The 18,712-nt window shown below is 33.7% G+C and overlaps 1 protein-coding gene across 1 annotated transcript; it reads right to left on the reverse strand.

Moving 5' to 3' along the window:
* Positions 1–6,607: 6,607 nt before the first annotated feature.
* On the reverse strand, positions 6,608–9,436 carry LOC132047619 (uncharacterized). Its single transcript, XM_059438638.1, has 5 exons — positions 8,203–9,436; positions 7,968–8,094; positions 7,022–7,388; positions 6,849–6,935; positions 6,608–6,716 (listed from the first exon to the last, which is right to left on the reverse strand). Exons 1-5 carry the CDS (start codon positions 9,334–9,336, stop codon positions 6,608–6,610), a joined length of 1,824 nt encoding a protein of 607 aa, XP_059294621.1. The 5' UTR covers positions 9,337–9,436.
* Positions 9,437–18,712: the final 9,276 nt, after the last annotated feature.

The raw sequence follows: 18,712 nt of genomic DNA on the forward strand, positions 1-18,712 counted from the left end.
TGGAAAAGAATCCCCAATTGACACTCAGTTTAGTTTTCTTAAGTTTTTGTGGGGATATGTTTTTATACTCCCCCCAATCCAAAATAATTAAGATTTTAGCTTTTAAAAATTTCCAAAATCAGTTTTTCCCAAAAAATTAAGAAAGTATTTTTCTTTTCCAAAAATTTCCCCTTGAACATTTCTTTCCATAATAATTTATCAACCTAAAAAAAAAAGAAAATAAAAATTTAAAGGGGATCTAAAAACCCTTTAACTTTTAGAGTATTTTTTCCATTCAAAACTTCTCAATTTTTTGAAATTTTTTATGCTTGCAATTTTTTTCCCCAACAAACATTTTTCCCTGGCCCCAACAAAGGTGATTTGCAAAATAAGATCTTTGGGTCCCCCAAATTAAATTTTCCCCCTCTTTATTATTTTATAAAAAAAATAATTTTTTTTCGATGAATCGGAGAAAAAATTCTACCCGTATGTCGATAGACTTGTCTTAACACTTTTGATGATTGTCAATATTTAGCTAAATCTTTGTGATTCCCCAAAAAGAATAAAAAAACACAACATTTTTATATATGGTGATCAAGGTTTTTGTTTCTGATGACCCCGGATTTGTTCAACATTATCGTGTGGGTAAAAATTTTTGGTGACCCCCGGGGTATGGGGAATTTTGGGGCATCCCCATAAATTTTTTAAATAAATTCCCAAGAAAGTGTCATGGTGACCATCCCAAAAAACGGTTTTTAAATTAGTGTTAAAGCCAAATCTTAAATAGGGGCCCTTAATTTGGGGGTTGTTTCCAAAAAATCCTTTTCCCACCTTTCATTTTGTTTACTTTTTTTATGTAATTTTACTCTTCCCCAACAAATATATATCATTTTAAAAATATTTTATGAAAACTTTAATTTTGTGATCAAAAATAAGTAAGAGATATTGAGAAAAAGGGAGAATTTGTAATTGTGTTAAAATGATCAATATGATTACAACGGAATTTTACGGTTAACACTATTGTTTTTAAACTTTAAGATGCTCTCCTAGCTCATGTAGCTTATCAAGCGGTTTAGAACTTTTCGTTACAACTTCTTTTTCCAATGTACCTAGCAAAAACTATTAGCTATACAACAAAGGCTAAACTTACCTAACAAAGGCGAGAAGAAAACAGAAATGATTAGAGAAAATGTGGTAGGTAGAATTTACACGTAAACATCATCAGATCAAAGATAGAATAAGTTGCTTGGAACAACATATCGTTATATATAGGGTTGACAATTTCAGCCTTACATTTGTGTAATTAGCTCATTCCGGCTGCTAAGCGATTTATTCTATCTTTGATTTGATGATGTTTTGCATTGTACGATTAAAGGAAACAAAACGTGTAGGCAGGGGCGGCTTAAGCATAAGGCCACTAAGGCCTTTGCCTTAGGCTCCCTAATCATGAAGGCCTACTTTTTTATTGGGAGTAATTTTTTTATCAAATAAGCATTTTAAAGGAAAATTATAATATTTTTAAAAGAATATTAGATTGGTTTAATTATGATTCCAATGGTTGAGTATTATTTTTGATTACATAAATAGTATTTGGGTACAAGAAAACAATTTTTAGAGATGTTGTTTTGTGAAAATGCATTTCTATTTGTACAACCAACTTACATTTTTACTTTTTAGCTATCTGTCAGCTTGTTTACCATAGTAAAAATTGTATAACACATTTTCAATTGTTCTGTGCAAACACAAGAAGAAAAGAGAGCCGCATGAATGTCTTACTCTCCGTGTCAACAATAAGAATAGAACCAACTAAGAACAACGTACATTGAAATAATTTTTCTTCATATTTTCAAGTATTGTAGCTAGCATTCGAAGTAACGAGAAATTATTTTCCATCAAACTATCAACCTTTAAATCTTATAAAACTAGAAAAATATGTGTCTAATAAAAATTATACAACCGTAAAAGGCCTCCGATCCCGTCACAAGTTTCCACTTAGGCCAAATATTGTCGAGCCGCCCCTCGAGTAGGTAGGTGAATTCTACAATGCATACAACATCGATCAAAAGATAGAATAAGTCGCTTAGAACAAGCATATCGCTATATATAGGGTTGACAATTTCTGCACCATATTTGTAAAATCAATCCATTCCAAGCGACTTATTCTATCTTGACATTTTTTTGTGCGGATTTGCCTTCAAACGCAATCGGTCTTTAATTTTGTCCCTCAAATTGCTAGTCTTTACTATTTCCCTTTCCTAAAAAAGTGACCGAAATACCCTGGTTCGGATTCGAACCTAATTTAAAAAAAAATCGGGCAAGGTTTTATGGTTAGGCCTTATAAGGCTAGTTATGTCGCAAGTATCGTTAGTTCTTATAAGGCATAACTTCGCAGTTCTATAAGTTATGCCTAAGGCCGTAGTTATGTTCGATTGTAAGGGGTAAAGTTATACCTTTTGCATAACTTCTATAGAAACTATGCCTGGCAATTTTTTTTTTTTTTCATTGGCGATTTCCTATAGAAGTTAAGCCTTAAGGACTAACTTTTGCCCTAATAGACCTAATTTGCTACGAAAATCCGCATTGCGAATTTTTTATACTCGTCGGGGTTTGAACCCAAAATTCAGATATTTTCGGCTCTTAAAGAGCCGAAAGGAAAAAATTAAAAACCAACAATTTGAGGGCCAAAAATTAAAGATCACCCCGATCATGGCATTTGAGCGAATAACCCATCTTTTTGAATAACTAAGCCCAACATAAAAAACTCGCCATAAAAATTACAAGACATTGTATAAATTGAACGTAGGGATAATTCATTTCTGCAATAAAAAACCCTCAAAAGTAAGATGGATTTGGTCGGTCGTATAAATAATACTCACATTAAGTTATCTAAGAATTTATATATTATTGGGATAAGGCAACATTTTTGTACTATACCCAAAATTGCACACACACCTTACCTTTTCTGAGCCCTATTACCCCTAAACTTATTTAAAATGAAATAATTACCCCCTAAACGCTCGATGTGGCAAGGAGAGTGTGTTTCACTCTCTTTGAGAGAGTGAGAAACATAAAAAAAGGGGAAAACTTAATTTTTTTTTTCTTAAAAATCTGCATTTTCTTAAAATTTGAAAATAAATCTAGTCTTCCACATTTAGTTTTAAAAAATGGGTTTTCCACATGTTAAGAAAATAATTAATTTTTTCAAAATTTTATAAAATTCAGTTTTTTTCACATTTTGGCAAGAAAAACACTTTTCCGGATTTTATTTGAAAAATAAAAGTGTACTAAGAAAATGAAATCACGAAAATCAAGATTTTTAAAGACATTTTAAAAAAATAATCAAGTTTTCCATATTTTTAACAAATCCATTTTTCCATATTTAAAAAAAAAAAAATCATTTTTCAGTTTTTTTTCTTTTTCAAAAACGGGTTTTAAAAAAAAAACAAATTTTCAATTTTTTTTTTAAAAAGGGTTTTAAAAATCATTTTTTTAAAAGAAAATTCAATATTTTAATCCATGTTTTTAGTTTTTTTTTTTTTTAAATGGGTTTAAAAAAATCAAATTTTCAAATTAAAAAAAAAACGGGTTTTAAAACTCATTTTTTTTAAATGAAAATTTAATTTTTTATTTTTATTTTTAAAAAAATTAACACGTAAGCTGAAAAATTAAAAAAAAAAAAGAAGAAAATAAATAAATACACATGTGGCAAGGAGAGATGTACTCTCCCATAAGGAGAGTGGGCATCGGCGTTTGGGGGTAATTATTCCGTTTTAAATAAGTTTAAGGGGTAATAGGACCCAGGAAGGTAAGGTGTGTCGTAACGAATTTTGGATATAGTACGGGGGAATGTGATGCCTTATCCCTATATTATTTTATGCAAGATGGAAGGGTGAAAATCATTTACACCCCCAACTTTGCTTTAAAAGTCAAACTCCCCCCTCAATTATGAACAATAGACATTATTTCCCCCTTATCCAATGTAATGACTATTTCATTCTTGATATTTTAAATCCTCCATCTAAAAAAAAAATACCTTTTTCATATAATATTTTTTCCTAGGTATTTATAAATTTTAAATTTATTTAAGTTCATTTAAAATATGAGTAGAACAATACTTTTATAAATTTGTCACAAATATAGAGGATACACATGCGTGTGTGTGTTTAATATTCACTTCTTTCTTTTTTCTATTGTCTATATAAACATTCGAATTGTGGTTGTCATTAGTGAAACAGTTTTAAAATTATAATTAAATTTCATTTAAAATATAAATATATAATTTATGAATTGTTATAAAATTATTAATTTTTTTTATATTACCTATATTGAAATATATTCATAAAATTATTATTACCTTTTATTTGCACTTGTATAAATAGATATTAGAGTTTTGATTATTAGCAATAAAATTAGTTTATAATTATGCTCATTTATTTTATTATGGAACATCATTAACTTATATACCCAATTATTATTTATCACTTTTCTTTTTTCGTCTCAAGAATAATATTTATATTTTTCATAGAAAAATTATTGCATAGACTAAAAAGATAAATAAAGTATCTATTGTATATTAAAAGAGTAGAAAAAATGATTAATAATATAAGAGTAAAACAGGCATTTAAAAAAGTCAATTAAGATAAAGGGGGGAGAATGACTATTGTCAAAGTTTGGGCGGTTGATTTTTAAGACAAAGTTGAGGGGTGTAAATGATTTTTACCCAAGATAGAACACCGAATAAGAATATGTGTATTAGCAATGTAGGGATTAAACTATTTTAAAGATAAAAAAACATTTTAGAGTAATTAATTATGTATAACAGTTCCTTTATAATTAATCACAACATAACGATACTCTCATTATTAATTACGCATAATAATCCCTTGGTGATTATTAATCACGACATGAACAATCCCCGCATAACTTACTTCTAGACCGATCCCTGAATGTATGGAAAAGCAGGTTTGGGTGGAGTTTTAAGAGATGATAAAGGTGATATTATTAAACCTTTCTCTCACATTATTAGTCAATGCAATAGTAATGTCATGGTGGTAAAAGCGCAAACTGCAAAATTTAAAGTTTATTACTAGTGTATACAAAATGGACTTAAGGATTTTACTTTGAAACTTGATCCCCTATCAATCATAAGCACGGGAGGAGCTAGACTAGGATTTATGGGTTCGATTGAATCCAATAACTATGATTCAGATTTTGTATTTATCTTAAGAAATTTATTGAATTTATACGTACAAGCTATTAATTTAAAATACAATAACTTAAAAAACTAGAATTAGAATGGATAAGGCTTGTTAGGTCTCGAATTTGTAAGATGCTTTTAGCTAAGGAGACTAGCAACTACAAACTCAACAAGAGCATCTATGAAATTTCACTATATCAAACCAGGCTAATGTCAACATTAATCATTGTTTAGGCTAGTTAATCAAGTGGAGGATCATCTAGCAAAAATAGCTATTGACAGTCAATAAATCATTGTTTAATGTAGTTAATCAAGTAGCGGATCATCTAGCAAAAATAGCTATTGACAGTGAAGAAATCATTATTTAGGATAGTTAAACAAGTGGCGGATCATCTAGTCTAGCAAAAATAGCTATTTCAGTCAAGATAAAACGTGTCGCAATGGCATTCTACGTGGAAGAAATATGGAACAATAGAAATACAAATTAAATTGAAATATTACCTAAAATAAGGCCTACAAATATGGGAAGGATATATTGTACTTTAACCAATTTTCTACTATCATGAAGTAACTGCCAAATGGTAATCCAAATTAAATTAAAATGTTATCTAAAGCAAAGCCAGAAAATTTGGGAAGAATATATTATAAGTCCACTGGCTAAAAACGGCAAAAAAGGTTTACACATTAACTTACAGAAACAGCTATAGTTGAAGGTTTCTAACAAGCCATATATATAATTTAGCTAATTACGGATCGTAGCTACTAATTTCTTGACATAGGGTGTATTTCGATGTATTCAATCACTATAGGAAAAAAGCTTTTTCCCAGCGGTTTGTTCCTCTATTTTGCGACGGTTCAAACTGTCGCAGTATAAAATTAGCAGCAGTTTAGATCTGTCGCCTGATAAGGGGTCGTAAAACCCTTTTCCGGCGGTTTAGATGAACCGCTAGAATAACCGCTGGAATAACCGCAGCAAATTACTAAACAGCAGCGGTTTGGTTTGGTTTAGCAGCGGTTTGTAACTGATGTAAGATTCCCGACGGTTTACATTCATTTTTACGGCGGTTTGACCTATAAAAATAAAAATACAATAGCAGCATTTTCCAATTCAATTTGTGGCGGTTGATCGCATTTTTCCTGTAGAATTTGCCCAATATTTTTACATATTCCAACCTATAACAATGTAGCAATTCTATAGAAAAAGATCTTTAGAGAATTCTGAACAAAACAATTTGCACTACTCAATCCAAGGCACATGGAACAAAAACCCTCAAATAACTAGAATAATAGGTTCAAAAACAAAGCAACATAGCTTCAATTTGGAGAATTCTTAACAGAACAATTTCTATTTGTCCAACAATCAGACCTAGAATCTAATAAACTGGTGCAAAATCCATAGTTCTAGAAAAACAAAGTTCATTGCTAACAAAATTAGAACTGGAATTCATCACAAGCTAAATCTAGTTTGAACATGGCATGATTAGCATCACAGTGGGTTTCAACATTTGGATGAGGAAGATGGTCTTGGCCTGTTTGAAGCCTGAAAATATAAACATAAAAAACAAATAAGAACACTTTCAGATAAAGAATAACCTACTACTTGAGTACCACAAAGTTTAAGACTTTTCTCTTGAGGAGAATTTATTTAAGTATTGCATAGAAGGATTCCAACATGAAGAAACCTATTAGTCTTTCTTCAACAACGAATTTCATTGGTTGCGCCATATTATGTACAAAAGACTTCAAATGCCCCAAGAACCTGTGTGATTAAACAATTACTGATTTAGACAATGCAATTTATTTAGCTAAACAAAGTGGATAAACAACTTAGCAAAATAAGGTTACCTTTCAATAGGATACATCCATCGATAATGTACCGGGCCACCACATCTCACTTCATCAACTAAATGAACAACTAAGTGAACCATGACAGTAAAGAAAGATGGAGGAAATATCATTTCTAAATGACACAAAGTGAGAATGATTTGATTCTGGAGGTTATCAAGGTCCATGGGATTCAACACTTTAGAACATAACTGCCGAAAAAATGATGAAAGATCAGCTAAAACTGCAGACACTAAACCATGTAATGCGTTCCTCAATGCTATCGGCAATAGTTGCTGCATAAGAATGTGGCAATCATGACTTTTCAACCCAAATAATCTTCGTTGCTTCACATCAACACATCTCGAGATATTGCTTGAGTAACCATCTAGAACAACCACATTCATTAAAGTCCTTAAAAAAATGTCTTTTTGTTCATTTGTCGTAGTAAAAATAGCAGAGGGATAATCTCCCTGCTTATCAGGCCAAAGATCATATTTTATGCCCATTGATTATAGGTCTTTTCGAGCATTAACGTGATCTTTTGACTTTCCAGTTTCATTGAGCAAAGTATTTATCACATTGTCACACACATTTTTCTCAATATGCATTACATAAAGATTGTGACGCAATGAGTTAAATTCCCAATACGGAAGTTCAAAGAATATACTTTTTTTTTTTCACTGTGGATAATCACTTTGGATATTCTATTTCCCACGTCTTTTTTTTTTTTTCATTAACTTCAATTATTGGCGTTTTTCCAAAGGAAACATTCAGATTCTCAACTTGTCTTAAAATGTCTGAGCCTGATAACTGTACAGGTGGATTTCGTTTGTCAACCGTACCATCAATCTAAACTTGTGACCAGTATTTAGAAACCGACGATGGCCCATAAAGCACCATTTTCTACTATGTTGAAGTCGACAGGGTATGGTATCGATATTACACGTGGGACAAGCAAACTTACCATACGTGCTCCACCCAGACAAAATACCATATCCTGGAAAATCACTAATTGTCCACATCAATGCTGCTCTCATTTTGAAAGTTTCAGTTGACAAAGCATCAAAGGTCTGAACACCATCCCACAACTCCTTCAATTCATCAATCAAAGGTTGTAAGTAAACATCAATATCATTCCCTGGCATTCTCTTACCTGGAATTATCATTGAGAGAATGAAGTTAGACTGCTTCATGCATACCCAAGGAGGGGTGTTGTACGGAATGAGAACCACTGGCCAAATGCTATGATTAGCGCTCATATGTCCAAAAGGATTGAACCCATCACTCGCTAAGGCAAGACGGACATTACGTGGGTCTTGAGAAAATTCAGGAAATGTGAAGTCAAAATTTTTCCATGCTTCAGCATCTCTTGGATGCCTCAATAAGCCATCCTTATGGCAATCAACACTATGCCATCTCATATCAGTAGATGTCTTACTAGACATGAACAACCTTTGCAGTCGTGGAATTAGAGGAAAATAACGAAGAACTTTTGCAGGTTGCAGTGTCTTCTTTTTATTTGCTTCAAGATCACTGGAAAAGTTTTTCTTAGCATTTACCTTCCATCTAGATGTGCCACATCTCTTGCATTCTTGTCTTTCTTTATCTTCTCCCCTATATAACATGCAATCATTTGGACATGCATGTATTTTCTTATAACTAAGACCAAGTTTTTTAATAGTTTTCTTGGCCTCATAGAATGACTTGGGGATCTTTGCATTCTCAAAGGCATCATGCAACAACTCTATTATCATCGTCATGGCCTTATCACTCATCCCACACATGCACTTAATGTGATAAAGTCTCAATAGAAAAGACAACTTTGAGTACTTCACACACCCTTGATAAAGTTCTTGTTCCCCATCCCTCATTAACTCATAAAACTCTTTAGCTTTATCATTTGGACCATCAGGTAAAGGCAACATGTCATTTTCGCCTTCGGTTACTGGTCCATGCGATGTGACATGTTCTTGGTTTGCAGGTTGTCCATAGAAATTGAAAACATCATTAACCATGTCTTGCATTGGATTATCACGAGCATCAATATGTTGACTTTCATGTCTAGTGGCTGAAGTTTCTCCTACATCCTTCTTACCATGTAATAACCAAACAGTGTAAGCTGTCGGAAAAGGGCTGAACAAAAGATTGTCAAACACCTCTACTCTTGTCTGATATAGTCTAAACCCACAACTAGAACAAGGGCACTTAATCCTATTATCAGATGACACATTAGAAAATGCAGAGTCTAAAAATATTTGAAGCCCTTTCTTATACTCAAGTGTAGTACGAGGCTCCAGTATCCAACTCTTATCCATCCTAAATAAAGGAGACATTAAATATTCAAACTTAAAATCGGCTTTCCTTGACAAATGTTCAAACAATTTAGTTAGCACAAATTCAATCACATGTATGAAAATACTCAAAATGTTACTACGTTATCTCATTGTGGCTGCTTTTTATTTTTATCAGATCCTTTTATTTTTACCAAATTTTGAAGTTGCATCTTCTCTACGGTGAGGACTTAGGTCCTTCCGCGTGGTTAACAATTACACCTCTTAGCATCTACAACACTGAGTGTGAAATGTGGAGTTCTGAATAATGTAAAGATTTGATGCTATGCTACATTGAACTTAGATATACTCTTTAGTTTCCAGTTGTATCACCTGTAGGTTCAAATTCTAAGAAGCAATTATTGTTTAAGCTTATTTAAGTAGCTGATGAATGAAATTAACAACTCAGCCTCTCTTAATAGGCTCATGCTATTCATGGGAACAAATGGGCATCAATTGCAACCCTAACTACAAAATCATATATACATAAGAGGAACAATCTAAGAAAAAGTAACATTATGGCCGACGATGCTCTCCAACACCAAAGAATTCCCGGAACTCCACGAAAACACCATAATTCAAGCAAATCATTTCAAAAAACAGGGAATCAACGGTAAATTAACCATCAACTCAAATAACCTCAAAATTGTTAATTAATAACTCTGCACATAGCAACAAGTAAAATCACCAACGAGCCGGAAAACAATAAAAATAGAACAGTTAGAACCCTAAAAATCATAGAGATTGAAATTTCCGGAAGAAAAACAGTTTTCTACCAAAATTTCCTTGACAGTTATCTTAATTTAAAGTTTTCTACAGTAAAATCACCAATCGAGTGTTGATAGAAAATAATTTTCTGCCAATTTTACCAATTTGGCCAAAAGAACTAAAATTAGAACATGAATCGGGTGAAATCAGTACATAGAACTTCATGCATGAACCCTAGATTAGGGAAAACAATCAAAATTAGAACTAAAATTAGAACATTAGGGAAAACAATCAAAATTAGAACTAAAATTAGAACATTAAAACCCTAGAAAACAAGTTAGCAGCAAGAATCGATCTACCTAAACAATCAAAATTAGGGAAAACAATCAAAATTTTGAGAAACAATATAACTAAACAATTTCACACGAGTTAGGAGCAAGTATCGTTCAAATGCAAACTGATTTTGATTTGATAAACAAACTTACATTTCAGATTTGAGATTTATGTAGGAGAAGAATTTTATGTAGGAGAAGAATTTTGAGAATATTTTTAGAGTGTATGAGTGAGAGAGTGTGTAGGAGTGAAGAGTGTAGAAATTTCTACTTTCGTGTTTTAGTTGTGGGCTCCACCTAGTTGACATTTGTATAAAAATAATACAACTAATATGTTATATTTGTTGAATTTTTTAAAAGGCCAAACCGCCACAAATCCAAATGAACTGCCGCGAAAAAATATAATTTATGTAAACCGTCAAAAAATTAAAATAAAACCGCCGGGAAATTATGCAATTTATGACTGTTGTTGAACTGCCCCGTCAAACGACGGGAAATTAATATCTAGCAGCAATTTAGCTAAACTGTCACAAAGAAACCGCCGGTAAGACCCACTTTTTTTGTACTGAATAGCTACTTTTACACCATATATAATTCACTGTATTCAATTCGGCTGTATTTAAAAAAAAAAAAAAATTGATGTTTGGTTGTATTCAATTCATTGTATCCATTCCTAGCTACTTTTACACTGTATTCAATTCGATTGTATTCAAACAAAAAAAAACAAAAAAAATAAAGAGATATTCGTTTGTATTCAATTCACTGTGTTCATCATTCGTTGCTACTTTTACACTGTATTCAATTCCCAGTATTCAATTTGGTTGTATTCAAATAAAAGAAATTCAAAAAAATACAAGGCCCGGAAAAAAAACTCCTTCTAAATACATAATATATAGGCAAAAAAAAAAAAAACTGTATACATTCAAAAAGAAAAACACACTCAAATTCGACCAGGTCTGAGAAATACAATTTGAAAATCCGACAAAACAAAAATACATTGTGTTTACACTTAAAATAGAGAAGACATACAATAATACATGGTATTTACACTAAATGTATTTTCCGCGCTTCGGCGGAAAACTTCCCGTCGATTCTTCGGAACAAAAATAATGTCACAAGATAGATACCCACCCTAGATCTATCCTTTCATGCTATGTTTCATGGGGTGAAAGTGGTCGGAACTCAATGAATTTGATAAATAAATTTCCGGTTTTCCTTGATTTTTCTAAGATCTACGGAGTTCTATGAAGAACTGAAAGAAATGGGTTGTGGATTCGTGTAGAGGTGGTAAGAGAGAGAGAGATGGTGAAAATGTGGGACCATTTGGAGAACGTCGACCGGCGACGGTGATTGGTGGCAGTGGCAGAGAGGCTTTGGGAGAGAAGTCGATTCTTAGCGTTGTGAGGGAGGAGGAAGAGATCCGAAAATTGTGTGTGGATGGTAATTTGCTTAAAATACAAATATAATAGCTATGAATTATAATACATACTAGATGTTAGTTATACCATGTAACTATTCCTTATTTAAAATGGGTTTACAAATAAAATGAATTTCTATTGAGTTTATATCTAATATGGGCTTTCATAGATCTTTGTGTGACTATATATAAAATATAAAGTCTAAAGTTATATTAATTTTGAATTTAAAAAGTGTCCTTTTTTGGACAAATTAAAAAGAAATACCTACTTTAGTTTTCGAGGTAAGTGTACATACTTAGCAGGCATTCAAACATAATTTTGGTTGAAATTTGAAAAATAAAATTTGGAAGTTGAAATTATGTTTGGACATGCATTTTAGTTGAAAAAAAAAAAGGTTAAAAGATTATGAATGAAAAAAGATTTCACTTAAAAATATGTCAAAACTTGAAAAACTTATCTTCAAATACAATGTTTGTCTTGACTGGTACTTAATTTTTTGTGGTATCGTATCGTTAAATTCATCATTATGTAACGATGAAAGTCTCATTGGTGTGATAGCATAGTACCCCCCCCCCCCTTTCTCTTTTCTTTTTTCTCATTTTGCCCTTGCTTGTTATTTAGTAATCTTATTTTATGCTTTACCCTATCATTTTATAATAACTCTACCATGTGCCCTACTTTCTTTATAATTATTTCTTAAATTATTAATGTATGGCATTATGTAACAACGAGAAACGTTGCAATCTATCCAAATCTTGTATTCATCAAAATAACACAATCCAATACAATACAATACGATATTATGAAACAATATTTTCCCCTTTGTATTTACTAGTTCTACCTTTTATTTTACTCACCTAATATATCCTTTGTTCCACTCTTTATAATATTGTTACTATTTGGAGAGCTAAATGACTTTTTCTTTTATAACGCTTTAATTGTTAATTACTGTGACTTATAGTATACTTTTTCATAATTTCTAAATATGAAAATTTTATTTGAAAAGATTTGAAGATTCTATGTTTAAACTCGCATAGAAAATTAGTTAATTTGACCCTCGTATTTCAAATTATAACACATAAAATAGAACGGATGGTATAAGGTAATTTATAATTGTGTGTTTCATCAATATGATTACAGCGTAATTTTACGATTAACACTGCTTATTTTCAACTTTAAGCTACCAACCTCCTATTTGGATGGTTGTTTCCCATGGTTTATTATTGTATTGTTTTCTGAAACCGTGTTTCTTTTGCATTGTTCTTAAAATTATATTGTAGTACGTTGTAATTTGGTGGTTAAATAGCCATGAAAAAACTCAACTTTTTTAACCACATATTCGGTGGTTTTTGTGTGATTGCTTATTTCATTTTCCCATTATATCTCGAGTCCGGAACCAAAATAACCCCAAAAAAAACCTTTTGAACCAAACTACCCCAACAAAAAAAAAACAAAAAAAAAGTTACTAAATCGCTTTTTAGCGAGTAAATTATCAAGCGCTAAAGCACTTAACTGACCGCATCATTAAGTGCTTTAGCGCAAGAATTTCATCGCGCTAAAGGGTTCCTTGCTTTTTTTTTTTTTGCCCTTTTGGTTAACCCCTCTTTCATTACACTTTTTAACGTACTTTGACCATATATTAATCATGCTTCGGGACCCCAAAACTTCAATATTTTATATAGAACCCTACTTATGTTTGTGCGATTAATAAGGTAGGCTCAATACATTAAGGATAAGAAAATCTTCGGATTGCCGTTTTAGTGGTTGAAAAGTGCTCGAACGCCATTTTTGTTTGAAGGCTTGGTATGATTAGCTTTAAGTCCTTTACGATACTTGGGTTTAGATTTAAGTTTACCATTTTTTAGTCAAAATTGCAGCATTCATACAAATCTTAAAATAATTAAATTGCATCATTCATAATAATATGAAAATACTTAAACTTGTTCATTAATAAGAAACCCAAACTTTTTAAAATACAATCATCAAAGAAAGAAAAAAAAACTTAAAAAACATTCATCAATTAATGCCCTTGAGTTGATCTTCCGCCACCACCGCGAGATGTGCCACCACCGCGAGATGTGCCACCACCACTAGATGTGCCACCACTGCTAGATCTACCACCACGAAAGTTTCCTCCACCACGAGAGGTACTTCCACCGCGAGATGTGATTTGACCACCATGCCGTAAGGGATACTTGCGGTTATCATGACCAACATAATTGCAAAATGAGCATTTTCGAGTGTATCTTCCCGGTGGAACAACCATTTCATTATGAATACGGGAGTATGCTTTCTTTTTGAATTTACAGATAAATGCTTTATTTGCAACCATTGAAAATGGATCCGATGGCCAATAACTCTCACTACCAAGTGGGTAGAACCTTCCAGCATACGTTCTTGCATAATTTTCAATTGTATATTCCTCAGCCATGTCCGGGGAGGCGTTCTTCCCATTGCGATAAAACACTTGAAGGCATGAGAACATGGCATGTGATATAATTGCCACTTGCCGCATGTGCATGTTCTTGGAATCTCACAAATTATGTGGACGTTACCTCCTTTACCTTGGTGCACACTTGTTGTGAGTTCAAATATGCGCTCGCGTAGTCGTACTCCATCCGGTCATGTTTAAGCCGAGCCTTATATTTGTGGTACTCGAATGGGGTGACGGTTTTGGCATCCATCTTAAACCTGCTACTGCATGTGCTTTGGTCTCTTTTGATCTATTGACGAGTCGCTCCACCACCTGCTTAAAATTCATTCTCACCATTGCGGTGATGGGTAGTCCTCGTGTAGATTTCAACAAGCCATTGAATGACTCGTAGCTTGTTGTCGCATACCCCATCGCCTACCTTCATCCCGGGTGTAATGTCCATTTGTCTTTATCAATCGCATTCAACTATCGGAAGGCTTCCTCATTCTCCTGCCTAATAATGTATATCTGTAGGTTAAACTTCTTCTCCTGATGCTCTGTTGCAGCCGTCCACATCCAATTGCAAAGTGTCATTTCGATATGCCTTTGGAAGTTTGCCTTCAAAAGCCTTAAACAATAACAACGGTAGGCAAAAGGTGGCCGCCACCCCCGCAAATTGAACATATTGTGCAATATGCCAGCATTTCTGTCTGAGATCACACATATTCCCATGCGATCCTCAATAACGTGTTGCCTTAATAGTCCAAAAACATACCCCACGTACTAATGCTCTCATTAGCTGCAATTGCAAAACCTAGAGAGAATATAGCTTCATTTGCATCCATTCCAACTGCAATTAGCAGTTTTATGTCGTATACCCCGTACATATATGTTCCATCTATTGATATCACAGGCCGACAATGAGCAAAACCATCAATGCATGGTTTGAATGCCCAAAACACGAACTCAAAAATATTATCGTGTACACTGTGCTTCGATTTGAGCTTCCATTCAACAACAAGACCATGATTAAAGTGTTGAGCACGCCATGTATCTCGGCAACTTCTTGAAAGAGCCCTCCTAATTGCCGTAGACTATCTCATGTGCACGCCTACACCCAAAATACGCCTTCCTCTTACTAACAGTTTTGCTATATACTTTCAGGACGGCTATAATACAATCTTTAATAGGAAACCTGAATAAGTTGAAATATCAAAGATATAGCAACAAGGAACATTATATTAACACCAAAAATAAAACAAACTTAGGCGGGGATACCTTGGGTTTTTTCCAATGTCGCTAACTAACACACGAGCAATCATATTGGTATCTAGATTGCAATGATCATCCGGGAAGTCACCCATATCACAAGTGTGCTTTGTGTAGAACTTTGAAATAGTCCACATCTTTTTCAAATAGCTTTACCACGAGCATCCATTCGCACCTTGATATTTTCGCTTGCAGACCAATAGCCAAAGTTTTCGTGTGGAATCGTCAACTTTAAACTCCCTCATCCCCTGGATGCAATAAATCTTAATAGCCCTTTGCAATGATTTTTTTCGAGCTGAAAATCATGCCTTTTTCAATATGAGCCTTTTGTTTTAAAAGATCCACTGGCTCTTTCCACAAACTTCACCGAATATGATCATCATCTCTAGTAAAGACAAAGGCATCTGGGCGATCATAAAGATGATCAAGATAGGGGATCTCATCAATGTCACCGAATGGGGGTCGACTCTTGTCGTTCAAATGGTTGCCGTGAATTCGCTCCTCCCGGTGTGCGATCGTTCATCATGGCTTGCACAAGCTTCTACTTACTTGATATTGAGGATTAGTTCCAACCTCAACCTCATCCTCACTTTACTCATCGTCACTTTCCTCCGCATTAGGTATTTCCTCGCATCGCTCGATGTGTCACTATATAATTTGGATAATCCGGACCATCCATAGCAGTGTCTTTGCCTATAATTTGGTGCAACCACCACATTCTCCCTACCCAAGAAAGTAGTATTTTAACTACTACACATCAAATAATACTATTGATATTAAAAAAAATAGACGTATCGATAGTAATCAACTCGCACCGAAACTCGAGAGAGGACCATCGTTGCGTAGTCGGGACAGGTCGAGGATGTTCCAACTTTATTCATCCATCCCGATTGAGGACCGTCCGATATGATCCATATCAGGTGTATAACCCCTAAATAATATAATCGACATCATTAGTAGCATTTAAGTGCCACTACAAATAATAATAATAATAATAATAATAATAATAATAATAATAATAATAATAATAATAATAATAATGATGATGATGATGATGATGATGATGATGATGATGATGATGATGATGTAAAAAATGAATACTTACCACTGCCCATCAAATTGCTGACTTAAACTATCCAGAGGCATTTGGCTCATCAAAATGCCTTCATAACTACTCATGTCAGGGTAATTGTGTTCATAAGTAGGTTCAGCTTGAGTGACTTCAGCCTGAATTCTAGACGGAGCTTTCCGACGAGGTCTATTTCGGGCTTCTCGAGAAGCCCTAGCCATGAATTCAAGTTGATTAATGGGTACCTTCTCTATGTACATTGTTGACACCCAATTTTGTCCCGCCTCTCCTCCGAAATACCTATTTACGCTTCTAATATTTTTGACAAATTAAAAAAATATTTATATTTTTTACTATAATTATTAGCCTCTTATCAATATCGGCGTTTCATTATTCTATTACAGTACTATTATTATTATTATTAGTTCAAATACGAGCCCAATTCACCTCCAACATTTTCAGATTAACCCAAAAACAATTTTCATAAGCCACTACCCAATTTTATTCACCCCAACCCAATTTTCAGACCAATCCACATTTTTATTCCTGTACCTACATTTTAATTCACCCTCACCCCAAATAATTACCCAAACGGACCAGCCCATACCCGTTTAATTTGTACTCGACCCGGCCCAACGACCTTTTTTAACAAAATATGAAACCTTAGGGTTTCATATTTTTTCCTTCACCCCGACACCCCCCCCCCTTTCTCTTTCTCCTCTCTCTCATACGCTCTCTCTCTCTCTCTCTCTTTCTCCTCTCTTTCATGCCATCGTCATCTCCTCTCCACCACGCCCGTCCCTCACGCTCCTCCGTCCCTTCCACTTTCCTCCGTCGCTCTCCACCTCCGTCTCCCGTTCCCCCCCCGTCCTCTCTCTCCTCTTGTCAATCGAAAACCCTAAAATTTCCCTATAAGTACTCACTTTCGATCCAAATAGAAGAGGATTTTTTCGATTCATGAAATTCCCCAAGAATGTGTCGTTTTAGCACAGTAAATCCCCTAGAAATTAAAGTGGGAAAACCTCCCCCCCCCCCCCCCCCCTAAAATATATCAATTTGTAGTAGTCTTATATTTTGGTGATTGATAAGAAATATACCAAATCATTTCTGTCCGTTTTTCGCTCGGGGTTCTGTTTCGGATCTATACAAATTCGGAGTGTGGTGTTCGAGTGGATATCAAAACCTTCGCCTCACTTCGCTGCACCCGAAGAAGGTAAATTTCCTCCTTTTAAGTTATTTTAGCAATCGTTTGAATGCTTTAAACTGTTTTGTTGATTTGTTCGCTTAGTTGTATTTTAGTTTCGCTTTCGTTTCGTTTGGAGTTATTCTGGTTGAATTAAGCATAATCAGTCCTGTTTAGTTTAATTCTGTGAGTATGTTAGCTTTATAGGTAAGTTTAGATTCACCCGGTGCTTCAAGTTTACATTGTTGGTGGGTATGTCATTGGACTAATCAGGTGTTGGTTCAGATTAGATGACCTGTTAATCGCGTTTGTGTGCATTGATTTTTCTCCATCTCATTTGATTAAGTTCATTTAACCATGTTCGTTTTAGCACTGAAGTTGTAATTTATTAGATAAGCTCAGCTAGTTATTGGTTGCTCAGTTGTGTATGTGCCTCATCTTAGTCATACCTAATGCAAATTGTGCATGATCATCTCAAGTTAGCTACTGTTCATTTTGTCTATGTTAAGTCTTATATTATTTGGTAAATTTTCGTACAGATTTGGTTTCCTGTGATTAGTTGAATTTAGATTAATCCCTGAAGATGATATGCTATCTGCCTATGTCAGCTTCAAGGATCATATTTGCATACTTGAATGGCTTAATCTTGCATGTTTAAGGCTTACAATTTGCACAATTGTATCCACATCATTAGCCGTATATGAGTCATTAAGTTATGCAACTTATGAACTGATTAATATCACTAGCAAGAGTTTATGTGCTTTTCCCACTATCATAAAAGCATGTCAGATGTTTACCAAGAATCTATGAGTTAGTGTATGTTTAAGCATAAGGATCAATTGGCTTAACGATTTGTTGTTTCTTCTTCTTTCTTGACAAATTTGCTATTGTGTTTGCTTAAGATGAGTTTTGAAAGTAATGACTTATTAAATTGGTGATAACATGCTCAAGTACACTTGAAAGATTTGCTTAAAATAAGGATTGGCT

The sequence above is a fragment of the Lycium ferocissimum genome, chromosome 2 (assembly GCF_029784015.1).
Source record: "Lycium ferocissimum isolate CSIRO_LF1 chromosome 2, AGI_CSIRO_Lferr_CH_V1, whole genome shotgun sequence".
In the NCBI taxonomy this organism is placed as follows: Eukaryota; Viridiplantae; Streptophyta; class Magnoliopsida; order Solanales; family Solanaceae; genus Lycium; species Lycium ferocissimum.